The sequence below is a fragment of the Populus alba genome, chromosome 5 (assembly GCF_005239225.2).
Source record: "Populus alba chromosome 5, ASM523922v2, whole genome shotgun sequence".
NCBI classification, from domain to species: Eukaryota; Viridiplantae; Streptophyta; class Magnoliopsida; order Malpighiales; family Salicaceae; genus Populus; species Populus alba.
In genome coordinates, this window is record NC_133288.1 from 9,077,146 (window position 1) to 9,091,341 (window position 14,196).

Consider the following 14,196-nt stretch of genomic DNA (forward strand, 5'->3'; position numbering starts at 1 on the left):
CTCTTTAACAATCTCATAAAAAAACATTAAAATTATTAATGTAACACTGCATCTACAACTCTTTTATCTCTTTCGTATTATTTTTTTAACCCGTGTGGGATCAAACAAAACATTTTCATTAGGAAGAAAGAGACGACTTAAAAATTAAAATTGCTCTTAATAACACTATTTCACATATTTTGACCTCCAAACCCACCTTCACAAGCTATACAATCCCATTTATTCTAGTTTTGCCACAAGTAATTATGCTGCGAATAGCAAATTTGGACAGCAGGACTGCACATGAAGGCTTGCACTACAATGGCCAGGCCTGGTCCAATGTGGAGCCCTAAACTAGCAAAATCAGAGGATTGACATGAAACATAAAAAGCCAAGTTGATACTACAAATTCCCCCCCTCCTTAGCTCTCTCTTGGGTTATCAGCCTTTTTGCGTCCCTTGGGACCCTTCCCTGAAGACGATTCCACTGATATTGGTAATACAGTTCCATCCTTCACTTCATCTGGTATAGATAGCTGCTGCTCCACTATCTTCCCTGCTTCGAGGGACATCATCAAGTCCCTAAGCTGCACGTGCATGGAAATATAGAAATGTTAATCGAGATTGCAGATCCGTCTGCCTTGTCTATGGTAAGAACAGGATACGAGGGATGTCCAAAAATAAAAATAATCACCTGTTCTTCCAAGTCCTGAATTTTATCGTCCTTTATTTTCAAAGCCATTTTCTCCCTGAAAAGAAATTGAAGGTGATACCAACAAATTATAGTTCGATTGGAATATTGGAATTCAAGATGTTTCAATATTTACATTGCCGGCAAACAAAAAAAATGTAGGAAATGGAGCGAGTACGGACTGAGGTGACCTACAGCAAGGCCATAACTGTTGATAGTTTACAGCTTTCCTTACCAATCCACCTAGCTTTTCAGCACTGCCATGGTTTCAAATATGGCCAACATAGAAAAATGTAGAATAGGAGCTAATGTATAGAGAATTTTTAAAACATGGACAACATCTATTGTTAACCCAACAGCAGAGACTTAAAAACTAATTTTAACTTTCACATCACACGTTTTGTAAAAGAACATTAGGTGAATACAACGCAATAAAGCAAAGTCCAGACACAAGATTAAGGCTTTTTTTATAAACCAAACGTACCTCTCTTCGATTTCCGATATCTTTGCTTTCCATATCTCCTGATTTTTCACTAGATTCTCATTGAGCTTCAGGAAGAGAGAAAGAAAAAGGTGATAATTAACAAACATAAGAAGTAAACAAAGCATTAGTACTTGGTATTGGAAATTTCTCTCTGACAATGATACAGAGACAAAATTACATTTCCAATCATCCTAACTGAAGAGATCAGAAAAATCCTGTATAAGCCCAATTGCACACCAGATACTGACTCACATCATCAAGAAACTTCTTCTCTTTTATACATCTATCCAGCTTGGCCTGCAACTTCTGCAGTTTTTGAGCAATAGCCTTCTTAACAGCTTCAGAAATTTCTCTTTCAGTTTCCTCGTTGACTTCTTTGAGCAAAGTATCAAAATACTATGAAAAGAAGATATATTACTCCAGAGTACTGAAAAAAGCCCCGCATAAAGCATAATATGTAACAGACCAAAAAGCACGGTCAAAGTAGACACAATGGCCACATCATAATGAAAATTCCGTTGAATCTCCAGTATAGGCTCAAAAAGATAGTTCATTCAATATGGAAAATCAGAAGAATGCACTTACAAGCTTTTGGTTCTCAAGCTGGGTGGCAAGGAGTTCATTGTACTCATTGACAATCTGTAATAAATTTAAATAAGATTATTTGAACAAAAAAGCGGGAAAAATTACAAGTATCTTTTCTAAGTAACATGATACACATTACTGCTTCAACTTTGCTTTTCAAAAGAGCCTCGCTAACTCCAGAGTCTGCACACTCACAACCTCCACAACCATCGTAAGCATGCACACAGTGGGAATTCAACTCAACTAACTTCCCATCAGTTTTTGATTGAATCAGTCGGTGAACATAATTGTCACCAACATAATCCCAAACACGCTGTGTGTCCAATTCAAGTGAATAACAGTGTTGTGTTTCTTTCCAATGTCGTATAGCATGTCCTCCTTTATACCTGCACCAGTTTTTCTTGTTCAAAGAATGACAGACTGAAGGACACAGTGAAAAGAATAAAAAAACATAAATCACTCCAGACATAAGAGGAAACTGAAATCGTTACCTGCCACAGCCAACAAAACCACATAAAACACAAATCCATAGATTCTCAGAAGTTTGACATAAAAAACAAATTGATTTCTCAGGTTGTTGCTGGCAATATCGGCAAACCTGAAAGTGACAAGTAAATAACCGGTTAGCAAACTTCCAAGTATTTTTTCCTTCTAATTTCATTTGGAAACTTTATAAAAACCACAACAACAATAATGAATGCAGAAGCAAATCCTAACAATAAAGAACTGCAGCCACACAAGTCTACTGGCTAAGCAAGCTTAACCCCCCAATCTAAAGTTAGCATAAGCAAATGGTAGTAGAAAAGCTATACAGAATGGGGAAAACAAATCTGCTTATGCATTTTCTAAAGAATCCACTATATCATATTATTTACTAAAATCGGCTATCATATAATTAATTAAAATTACCAAATTCTTAGAAATAAAACTTATATTAGATGAATAAGAAGAAAAGGAAGATTATAGAAAATCAAATCAACAAGGGACATAGAAACAAAAAGCCGTGGATTAGAATTTTGGAGAAACCAATAAGACTTGTGGAAAATTGTACAAGCCAAGCAGAAAGCCATTGTAATTAGGATTTTAAGCTTCTGGAATCCAAAATTTGCCAAAGTCTCAGCAAACGATGCATTTCTGTCAATAAGTGATTTAAGACATTAGTGGCCAAAACTACTGCTTCAACCATAGCATTGCCTAAGAACAACAACAAAGATTCCAGGCAAGGCTCTTAGCATCAGTTGAACTTCTTGATTCAGTAGGTGGTGAGTGACCAAATGAAGTTTCGGCTAGACTATGATGAGCTCAGAAATCATCACATGATTATTTTTCATAATTATCAAAATTTAGCCCTAACTTTTATAACCCTTTATTTCTCATATTTTTCCAATCCATGAATTTGCATGTAAAAAATGAATGACTGGTAACTTTCGCAACTGCCACCAAATACAGTGCCCAAGGAATTGAAATATTTGTTTCCAGATCAAACATAGCATGATGTTTTAAAATTTTGGATTATATCCAGTACCAGCTTGCCTCTGCAGTGACAACCAAAAAAAAAAAAAGGAAATAAAAGTTTTAGGGCACTTGAATCATTGGTACTATGTTGCTGGTTTGTGAATTCTTCTATATTAAACTACAAAAGTATGGCAGGTGACAACTCATACAAACAACAAATGCCAGTAAGACAACATGTAATCTAATGATTTACAATTTACAATAAACAAACAGCATATACAAGGGTTTCAGAGCATGAAATCAAAACCTATGTTACTGATTAAACCATAAAATGATGATTGAATAATAAACAATGTTGTAAGACTCATCTGTAATTCATCTCTAAGAATTTGGATACGATGACATGCCACAACACATAAAAAAGACATATCAGGAAAACAGCATTTACTCTGACAAATTACATTACATAAACAATATAGAAACTAGGTAGGATTTGGAAGAACTTCTAGCCTAGGCATCAAGTATAGTCAGTGCATGCAATGATAAAGGAACAGCAAAAGACCTTACATAAGTCATTACATGTCAAAATTAAATGTGCTTTCAGGCGTTAATTGTTGAAATACAATCCATGAGATATCTTGACACAAAGTATCCAAAAGAAAGTGGTTGATTTTCAAATACTCTTTGAGGTACACTAAAAAAACCCAAAATACTTCACCAAATAGGAACAGGTTAGTTACTCTCAAGTCATAGGAATAAAAGGATTTGAACCCACCAAAGGTTTAAAATATTTCCTAATCATTCTACTTTCAAACTGGCCCCCCTTACACAAGCACAAGCAGCACATAAATAAAGTGTAAGAAAAATCAGCATTTGGAACTTTTAGCTTAGGGATCACCATAGTTAGTGCATTCACAGATAGAGGAGCACCAAATGACCTTACATAAGTTTTTACATATCTAATAATTTGCTTTTGGCATTAATCGATCAACAATCAAGGGGATATCTTGACAAACTGTATCCAATAGAGAGTGGGTGATTTTCAACTTTTGAGGTCCACTAAAAGGACCCAAGAGTACTTCATCAAATAAGAACAAGTTAGTTGCATTTCAAAGTCACAGAATTGAAAAGATTTGAATACTAAATGTTAAAATATTCTCATATCACTTCACTTTCAAATTGGGCCCCATAACTTGCACGTGCACAAGCAGCACATAAATAAAGCACAAGAAAAATCAGAATTACTCACCGGACAAGAAGAATCAGTCCATTTTGAAATGCAAGAGCAGTGGAAAGAATGATTACATATAGTTGTGAGAATTCCACCCATGTCTTGATCTAGCCTCTCTGCATCATGAAGAATTAGTACCATCACCCACAACATATTTTAGTGTTGACACTACCCGCACTATGCTGCGGGTAGGGGATTTTTTTTTTCAGACTTAAAAAAAAAAAAAAAAGGATATTAGGAAGTAAAAAATGTGATGCTTGCTGGTCGAAACACTTTTAAAATACATAAATGTTGATGCATTGGATGACATGTTTTTTTAAAAAAATGGTCGAAGCACATCAAATCAATCCATGTCAACCATGGTTAACTTGTGAAAACCGTGATGTAGGATATGAGATTGCGATAAAATTTTGGAACCCATGTCAAAACAAATTATGAAGCCCAGTTATAATGATCTAAATATTGAAGGTTGAAAGCGGGAAAAAAATAAATTTAAAAAAAGGACCCAAAAAGATGACTTGAGTAAACCTATATAGGTGGTCAGCACAACGTTGCTAGCCTGGGCAAATTTTTTTGGACGGAAGAAGAAAAAAGTTAAGATGATTCTAGGATTTCTCAAGAGATAAATTAGGTTAATTTAATAATATAAGAAAAAAAAAACAACTTAAATTTAATAACATGAAAAACCAAGCAAACCGGGTGAATCTCCTTAACCTAGGTTGATCTTCCAAAATTGTAACCTATTAAATCTTAGACCCAGCTCAATCAAGAAGCCTAATTCTCAACAAATTTAATGTTGAAAGATAGAATAAAAAAAACCAATCTAAAAAACTCGTTAAGGTAGAAAAAAAAAAAGGAATGATGAACAAACTTGATAGAAAAAAAAATGAAGTACAATGGAATTGCAAAAATAAAATAAATTTTACAAATCATCTTAAATAAATAAAAAATAGCAATCAAAAGAAAGGAGATCAAATTTGAGAGATGAAAAAATTGAAGGAGAATGGAATTGAAAATAATTTCCAATTTGAAATATTTTTTTCAAATAAAAAATTGCAATTAAGAAAATAATGACCACATCTAAAGGGGAAAGAAATTGAAGGGTTGTTGTGAATTCTTTGAGGGGCAACATAGATTGAGGTGGAGGAGAGAAAAAAAAGAAAATCAAAATGGTGTCAAACTAGATGGAATCACCATGCATGCACCGCCTAAGGAGGAAAAGGACCCTGAGAAGAATCTAATGAGGTGGTGAAACAAACGGTTTCGACCAACAGAGACAGCCGCACCCGCCGCCTAAAGGCAACGAAATGACTAACATGTGTAACACACACATACGCAGCTTTTTTGTTTTTTCGTTTATTTTATTTATCAAAATATGACATTGCTCCTAGGACCAAGTGATTGTTACTAAAAAAACCATTATGAAATTACAAATAATCCCCTGCATTACTGCTTTTAGAATTTCAAATTTAAGGGCAATAAAGTCATTACATTGTGCTTAAAAAAGTAAAATGTCAAAAATACCCCTAGACCATAGTTAAGTGTTTTTTTTTTTTTGCTTTTAAGGGTAATTAAATAATTTTATTATGTCAAAAATTGTGGAAAGATTGAGATGCCCCTTAACAATTCAAGAATAACAAATAGACCCCATGAAAAGACCATTTAACCCCCAAAGGTTATGGAATCCAATTTTGTTGGTTAAGGGCACAAAAGTAATTTCAATATGGCAATGAATGGTTTTTTTTGTGTCTAGGTATACATTGTTTTTCCCATGTGATTTAGAGTTTTTGTTAATATTACAATATCATGTGTTAGTTTCATTTTGGATAGCATATCCAAAATAACAAACAAGCTTTGCAAACTCAAAAATATTCTCCATTGTCTCATTGAACTTATAGTAAGTTTGGAATCACAAATTCCTTGAGCATCCAAAGCTAGGCTAGAAAATGTAGTTGCTTATATAACAAAAACCTTCATGTCTTAGCAATTTCAAGATAGAATCGAGGAGAATGAAAAGAAGAAAAGACATGAAAATGAGCAAGAAAGCCATTTCCAGCCATTGGATCTCAAATTACTAGTATAACTCATAGTAGCATAGCAAACAATAGTTCAGGTTGTCTAATTATCTTAGTGGAGGTAAATTGGAAGGCAGATAAAGAGTAAATTCTAAAGCGAAAGAACCCATGTGAAGGTCTATCTTTGACTTATCCACTTGCTTTCTATGTATGTACCTTACCTGCTTGATTACATCAAATTATGATCCAGTACATTCTTTTTAGGACCACCACTAGGAGCAGTGTTTTACAGAAATTGGAATCAAAATAGAACACAAGTGGGAAAAATAAAAATACTTGAGAAATATTTGGACCATGCAACATGGACAGAATTTTTCATGACCTCTCACAACCTAATTAATGCCTGCATCACAACTTAACACCAACCCTCTCTCATTCTGTCCCAGTAAACATCAGAATTAATTTATAGAGAAGAATATTTTCATCAGAAATCCTTTTAGCCACTGAAATCTAAGAAAAAGGTCATGGGGTAAATTTTAAAATGTATTCATGATTAAACAAAGAACATGTTGATAGATGTATGGTCCATTAAGCAAAGAGATTACAGCTTCCAAAGTATATAAACAAGAAAAAAGGACAGATGATACTTTTAATAAAGCTATCTGCTTTTCTAGCAATCTTATCTCTTATCGAGAATGCCTTTATGATGTCCTATACCATCCATCTAATTTCTATAATTATTTCAAATTTCATTCCAAAACATGAAGCATTCTCAAAGAATAGCTTTACAATGATAACTAAACATACCAAGACAAACTGGACAAGAAGGCTGCTCAGTTGTGCTTGTTGAAGATGGCTTTGTGTGTTCAAGTGAACCACTGTAACCAGTGAACTGGACATCAACAGTAAAAAGCACCCGGCAAACTTCCTCCTGTAGAAATATTAAAATGACTCAGTAATAATACAATGAGATAACTGATTTCAAGAAATAAATAAATAATGAGAGCAACATGATAGAAATTGTTAAAGAAAAGGATGCTAACCTCCAAAGAATTGAATTGTCTACCATTAAAATGAAGATAGAATTTATCAGTGGAGTCTTGAGTATCAAATCTTATAAGAATACTATAACGATCCTCCATTCCATCTAACCTAGCATTCATTGCAACAAATCAGTACTTTGATACAATAGAAGAATTATTTTTTTCAATAATTATTGAAGTCATTAATATTACCTAACAATTCGCATCTCCAGAATGTGGTGAATGAAAGAAGCACAAAACTGGCAGAAGTCAGCATATGTCATGTGGTTTGGCACTCCAACCACCGCCACTAGAGGTTTCCTTTCGACCTATACCATTATCAACCAAATTGAAAACCATTAATCACATCATCAAAATCAAACACACAAACAAACATAAACTGATAGCATGGTATACAGGGAGATCTGAAATGCCATTGTTGGAGAAAAGGTGCATAACGCCTCGTGTCTCTTCGATCCTAGGGTTTCCAGAGGAGAAGGGAAATGCCTCATTAGTTTGTGATGATGATTCCTCGGCTGTTGGTTGCCAGAAGTGGTCCTCCAGTGTGGCCCCGCTGACTGCAGCAGCGCTTGAACTAGGTGACATGCCTGTTGAAAACATTAAAAACTAGAGTAGTCATCATCAACCATCAACCTAAAACTAAAACATTAAAAATTTACCCAAGAAAGAACATATAAAAGCCGCGCATAGCTCAAAATCAATTAAAAACCTCAACTTTTTATGAATTTTAACCAAAATATCGGGCACTAGAGGCTCAAAACAACATTGCCTCCACATTCATCACATGAACTCATGTATTTTAAGCAATGATCATGGTACTATGAAGAAAACCAGAACCTCATGTCCCTCCATTTCCATAAAAAAAATACCAATATAAGCAGATTTATTCCGGACAAAACGAAAAAATCAGCACATTTTGGCATGCTGAGCAGACTTCAAGAACCCAAACCCTGGCTATCATAGTTTCCATGCTAAGCAACCTAGGCACTATCAAAGCCTAACACAGACTAATTAAAATTCAAACCTTTTGCATTGTAAAAATAAAATAAAATCAGAGGCATGTCCTCCACTCAAAGTCCCAGCCCTTAGCTCCTTAGCAGAAACCCAACTTCATATGCTTAACCGAATATATATATATAAAATTTTGACACCCAGAATCGCACAAAGAACACGACCTCTCAATTCGATCCTCCGCTACCACGAGGACCAGTTCCATGTATTTAATAGAAAAATCACACCATGTATGGGAAACATTAAAATAGTTTTGCAAACATTTCAGACCCTTCTAAGTCCTATAAGAGTTCCCATCATGTATCAAACGGAACCTAAACATGCATTTAAATACATCAAGGACATTCAAAACAGAGACACATATGAACTCATGTATTTTAAGCAAAGGAGATACCTCCGATGACCGACTCTGATAGCCTTAACCAACTCAACAGCCTTCGTGAAACCAGGTTGGTTTGACCCCAAGGAGACTTGAGAGCTTTTTGGAGATGCTACCGGTACTGGATCGTGGCTGTGGGAAGAGTTGATGTCGAAGCTGGTGATGGTATGGCAGCGGATTGCTGGAGGTGCGTGGTGATGATCGTGTGTTGTCTCTCTTGAAGCAGAAGAGGGAGACGGTGGAGAGAGAAGATGGTTGGTGATGTTGTGGTGAAGGTGTCTGTTGATTGGGTCAGATGGTGGTGGTTTTTAATATTAACTCCGGTGAGGGGACATTACACGGGTAGAACTATGGAGACGAGATAGTACGAGACGGCACGTAGAGGGCGAGGTCGTTTTGTATATGGTTCGGTTTACAATTACGTGACATGAAATTTTATCTTCCTCTTAGAAAGCACGATTGAACAAAATTAAAACAATATATATTACAATTACTCGTGCTTTTCTAATGTGTTTTTTTTTTTTAAGAAAAAAAAAACTCAATCATAAATTAAAATATTTATACATACATATAATTAGCTAAATTAATATTTAATAAAAAAATAACTAAAATTAAGATATTTAATCTTACAATATAAATCATGTAATTATATTTCTGTAGAATAAATTATTTATTTATTCAAAGTATTATTTATTCAAATAAAAAGTAAAAAAAAAAATCATTGATTGAAAGCTAACTGAATCAAATTGTGAAGTTTAGCTATAAAACAACTAAAAAGTTAATTAATCTAAAAATAAAAAAAAATTGAGTCAACTTGAGTTATTTCACTAACATGCGACCATGGAAAATCATATAAAAAAAAGTGAAAAAACAAGAGCATTGAACTAATTCTAAAAAAAAAAAAATTATTGAATAATAAAATTAAAAAAAAAACTTAAAAAATAAAGTCAACTTGTGTTAACTTTTTAAAACTCTTGATTGTGGTCATGAGATCGGATTGGCCATGTTGAAGGCAAACTCATAAAAACAACAAAGCAAAATTCTTAGTAAAAAAAATATTGAGATATGAAATTTAAAAAAATAACAAAAAAAAAAAAGTTAAACTAGATTAACTTGCCTGCCCCGTGATTATAGGCATAGAATTGGAATAACACCATGAAAAGAAAGGTAAAAAAAAAAACACGAGGACTAATTTTTAAAAAAGTTAAATGATGAATGATGAAATTAAAAAAAAAAAACCTAAAAAATATAAAATTAACTTGTGTTAACTTTTAAAACTCTTGATTGTGGTCATGAGATCGGGACTGGCCATATTGAAGGCAAACTCATAAAAACAATGAAGCAAAATTCTTAATAAAAAAAATTAAGATATGAAATTGAAAAAAATAATTAAAAAAAATATAAGTTAAACTAGATTAACTTGCCAACCCCGTGATCATATGCATGGAATTGGAATAACCCCGTGAAAAGAAAGGTTAAAAAAAAACACGAGGACTAAATTTTAAAAAAATTAAATGTTGAATGATGAAATTAAAAAATAAACCTAAAAAAAGACCTTAAAAAAATAAAGTCAACTTGTGTTAACTTTTAAAACTCTTGATTATGGTCGTGAGATTGGGACTGACCATGTTGAAAGCAAACTCATAAAAACAATGAAGCAAAATTCTTAATAAAAAATTATTGAGATATGAAATTGAAAAAAAATAACAAAAAAAATATAAGTTAAACTAGATTAATTTGCCAGCCGCACGATCATAGGCATAGAATTGGAATAACTTCATGAAAAGAAAAAGGGAAAAAAAAAACAAGGAATAATTTTTAAAAAATTAAATGTTGATGATGATGATATATATATATATATATAAAGACCTAAAAGGACTAAAGTTAACCTGTGTTAACTTTCGAAACTTGTATAATAATAAAAAAAAAGTATAGAGTGATGAAATAGAAAAAAGAAATACACTACAAAAAATTCAAAATAAAATAAACTACAATAAAAAAGAATAGAGGTCAAATCCAACATAAAAAATAAATTGAAATGTAATGTTAAGGGATAAAATTAAAAATAAAAATTAATTAATTAGAGGATAAAAAATCAAAGAATAATAACTGAGCTTGTAACATTTCATTATATGCAACACAATTATAACCACATATTTGTTGAATATGCAAGTCTAATTGAATTCGATTAAGAATTTATGCTTTAATCATGAATTTTATGTTAGGATTATTATGTGGATTTTAAAAATATTGAGAAATTATTGTAAAATGATATAATTAAGTAAGTGCAGAGTTGAAATAGCCTAAAACCAAGAATAATTTGAAATGAAAGGTGGTATAGGATGCCAACCACAATACACTTGGAAAAAAAAATTCAGTTAATTTAATGAGCTTGTTGATTTTGAATAAATTGATGTGTTAATATATAAATGAAAGTTTATAATGGAACATGTACATTTTATCTTAATTATGTTATTGTCGGTGTGAATTGTGAATTAGATTGATTGGTTTTACAAGGTTATATTTAGTGATGTTATATGATATATAACATGACAATGGTTGCTTTTAGCTATGAGAATCCAACAAGAAATGTTTGGTTGTTCATTGAACTTGCATATGAAAACTGGATAGCCTTTTCTTTTAAATTCTAGATAGGATTAGAGCATGAAAATAGTATAATTTGAGATAGGTTCATTCTTAGAAATTATAGCCTGAGATATTAGTGTTTCAATAAAACTAATCTTGCTTAATTCGGAGTTCTAAAACTCTAGATATGGATAAAAATCTGAAGAGAGGTCAGGTTGGGAACTATACTGAATAGTTTTGGCAAGTTACAATAATAGATAGTTCAGGTACGCAAATTATAAAATTGGGCTTCCCTCCCTTAAGTAAAAATATAGTGTTGTATTTTAGTTTTTTGAACAAAAAAGCGATGTTCAAAAACAAATTTTATAATCTCAATTATGATTTAAATAAAGAATAATGTTCTTGAATAATTAAATTAAGTTAGCTGAAAATTAGTTAGTTTCTACTTTGTTTATAAATTGTATACGTACGAGGGTTTTCAAAGTTTTTTATTTTTATTTTTGGGATTAAACTAAAAAAAAAGATTGAATGAGGAATTCAAATGAAAATTTAATGAAACTTAAATTGGAAAGAGTGAATTAATTGAAATAAAACTACTCTCTATATAAATAATTTTCATGCACATTCTTATATGTTCTAACGTGAACCGTACTAAATTATATTTCTAATATATATATAGTTTGACCATTTGTTAAAAAAACTATTTCTTCATAAATATAGTTAATCACATTTATAATATTCCACGACAATTATTATAATTCTTTCATGATCGATCCTAAATCTTATTTTTCTCTCAACACAAATACAACTCAAAACATAACATAAATTATTCATATCATCAATATATCATCAAATCCTAAATCAAAATACATTAGAAATTCAACTTTCTCTAAATATATTATTTTGATTCATTTTAAATCATCATACTCACATCTACACCATTAATATATACTAATTTACAAGAATTAAAAGCAATTAACCTAATTTCCAAACAATTTTCTTAAAAAAAAACTAATTCTCCATAAATTAAAATCTCAACTCTAATTGGGTAACATAATTCAATTCATTTAAATTCATTTTTCACATAATAACACACACTAATAGTATACAATAAACAATATTTACTCAAATTAAACAACTCATAATCAATCTTCATCTCTTGGTTGATCATTAAGTTCTCTTTGCCTCCATGATTTATTCTTAATCTTTCCATGATTTGGCATCTATTACAACCTATTCCAACCCAATTAATTAAATTACAAATAAATTTGAATTTTCCATAGTTTCACTAAGAGCCCAAACTCAAAGATTCATGAGTTTATTCAAAATCATCTAAACCTTACTCAAACTTGTATAAATGAGTATCTAGCACTTTACCATAAAATTATTTGAGCTTCAAATTGCTTCCAATCAAATTTCCACACACTTCTCATCTTTTTCCCCTCTTGTTTGTTTTGTCTCTCTCTATAAAACTCATTTTCCCTCTCCTTTAATCTTCTTCAATTTAGTATTATTTAAGTGTTTTTCTCTATGATAAATCAATCCTAAACTCTTTCAAACCCTAAAACCTTTCACAATTTTAAGAGAAAATCAAGAAGAAACTCTCTTTTTTCTATAAGTTTAATGTTAGCCATATTTATAAGGAGGGAAGATAATTTTTTTGTTTAACTATAAATTCACTACTTACTAATACTCTTATTTGTTTTCAGGTGATTCTCTAAACTTTTGGTGTAGTTTATTATTGAAATCACCTAATTTTATCCATATCTTCAACTTATTTTCCAAAAACTTTATTTCTAATTTGCTATATTTATTTGTTAATTTTTTTTATTATGTTTTCTTTAGGCAAAATTCTCTATTATTTATAAATTCATATACTTATCTATAGGTCATTTACTACTAATTTAGATTCCTTTTTATTTTTCATTTACTCATTTGCAATTAATTTTATCTTATTTTAGGATTTCATGTAATTTTAAATTTGTAGGGTTTACAAGATTTGATACAAGATTAAAATAAAACCTAATGATGAGGAATAAAATTAAATAAAAATAACAAATGGAAAAAAATATAATAGCTATATAAAAAATAATGACCAGATTAGATGTAAAGAACAAATGACATAACACTCCTATATTTCGACAACTTTTCCTTTTATATAAATTATTTATATTTATTAAAAAAACTAAGTTGCCTCTAATTTAACATGAGTATAACAAAGATACCAAACTAAAAATACATAAAGGCTCCTAGAAATAAGTATCATTTAATTTGCTTTCTAAGACAGTTAAGTAATTTTATTGTGCTTAAAAAAATAAAATTATCTCAAAGGTACCTTAATGCAAGTTAATGTTTTTTTTCTTTTAATGTTAATTCAATCATTGCATTGTCCATAATAAAAGTCAAAAGTCAAATTTTACCCTAATTGATTTGCCAATAATAAATGTTTCCCTATGAATATCTAGGTAAGTGAGGGGATAATTTAGAAAAAATATTGTTCATTGTTATGATACTTTCCCCACATAATTTAATTTATGTTAATCAATAATCAATTCAATCAAAACATTATATTGTTAAGGACATCTTTCATATAGCGAACCACATTGACTCTATTTTTTTTTATTAAAGTCATTTTTTTTATTAGATCTTTTTTTTCAACAACCTCAACTCTATGTTTTCATTCAAGTCCTTTTTTTATTAAGTATTTTTATTTCAAGTATTCTTTTTAATTGTGTCCT

At 31.1% G+C, this 14,196-nt stretch overlaps 1 protein-coding gene across 3 annotated transcripts; it reads right to left on the minus strand.

Annotated features, from left to right (window-relative positions):
• Window positions 1–131: 131 nt before the first annotated feature.
• On the minus strand, window positions 132–9,310 carry LOC118029875 (BRAP2 RING ZnF UBP domain-containing protein 2). Of its 3 annotated transcripts, none has more exons than XM_035033832.2 (13): window positions 8,888–9,310; window positions 7,879–8,069; window positions 7,675–7,790; window positions 7,483–7,591; window positions 7,247–7,370; window positions 4,443–4,540; window positions 2,230–2,336; window positions 1,878–2,124; window positions 1,739–1,792; window positions 1,406–1,549; window positions 1,154–1,218; window positions 673–727; window positions 132–565 (listed from the first exon to the last, which is right to left on the minus strand). In XM_035033832.2, exons 2-13 carry the CDS (start codon window positions 8,065–8,067, stop codon window positions 401–403), a joined length of 1,473 nt encoding a protein of 490 aa, XP_034889723.1. In that variant the 5' UTR covers window positions 8,068–8,069; window positions 8,888–9,310; the 3' UTR covers window positions 132–400. The 3 variants fall into 3 exon arrangements, with proteins under 3 accessions (XP_034889723.1, XP_073265586.1, XP_034889722.1); XM_073409485.1 differs by having other exon boundaries at window positions 7,483–7,586; window positions 7,879–8,088; XM_035033831.2 differs by having other exon boundaries at window positions 7,879–8,088.
• Window positions 9,311–14,196: the final 4,886 nt, after the last annotated feature.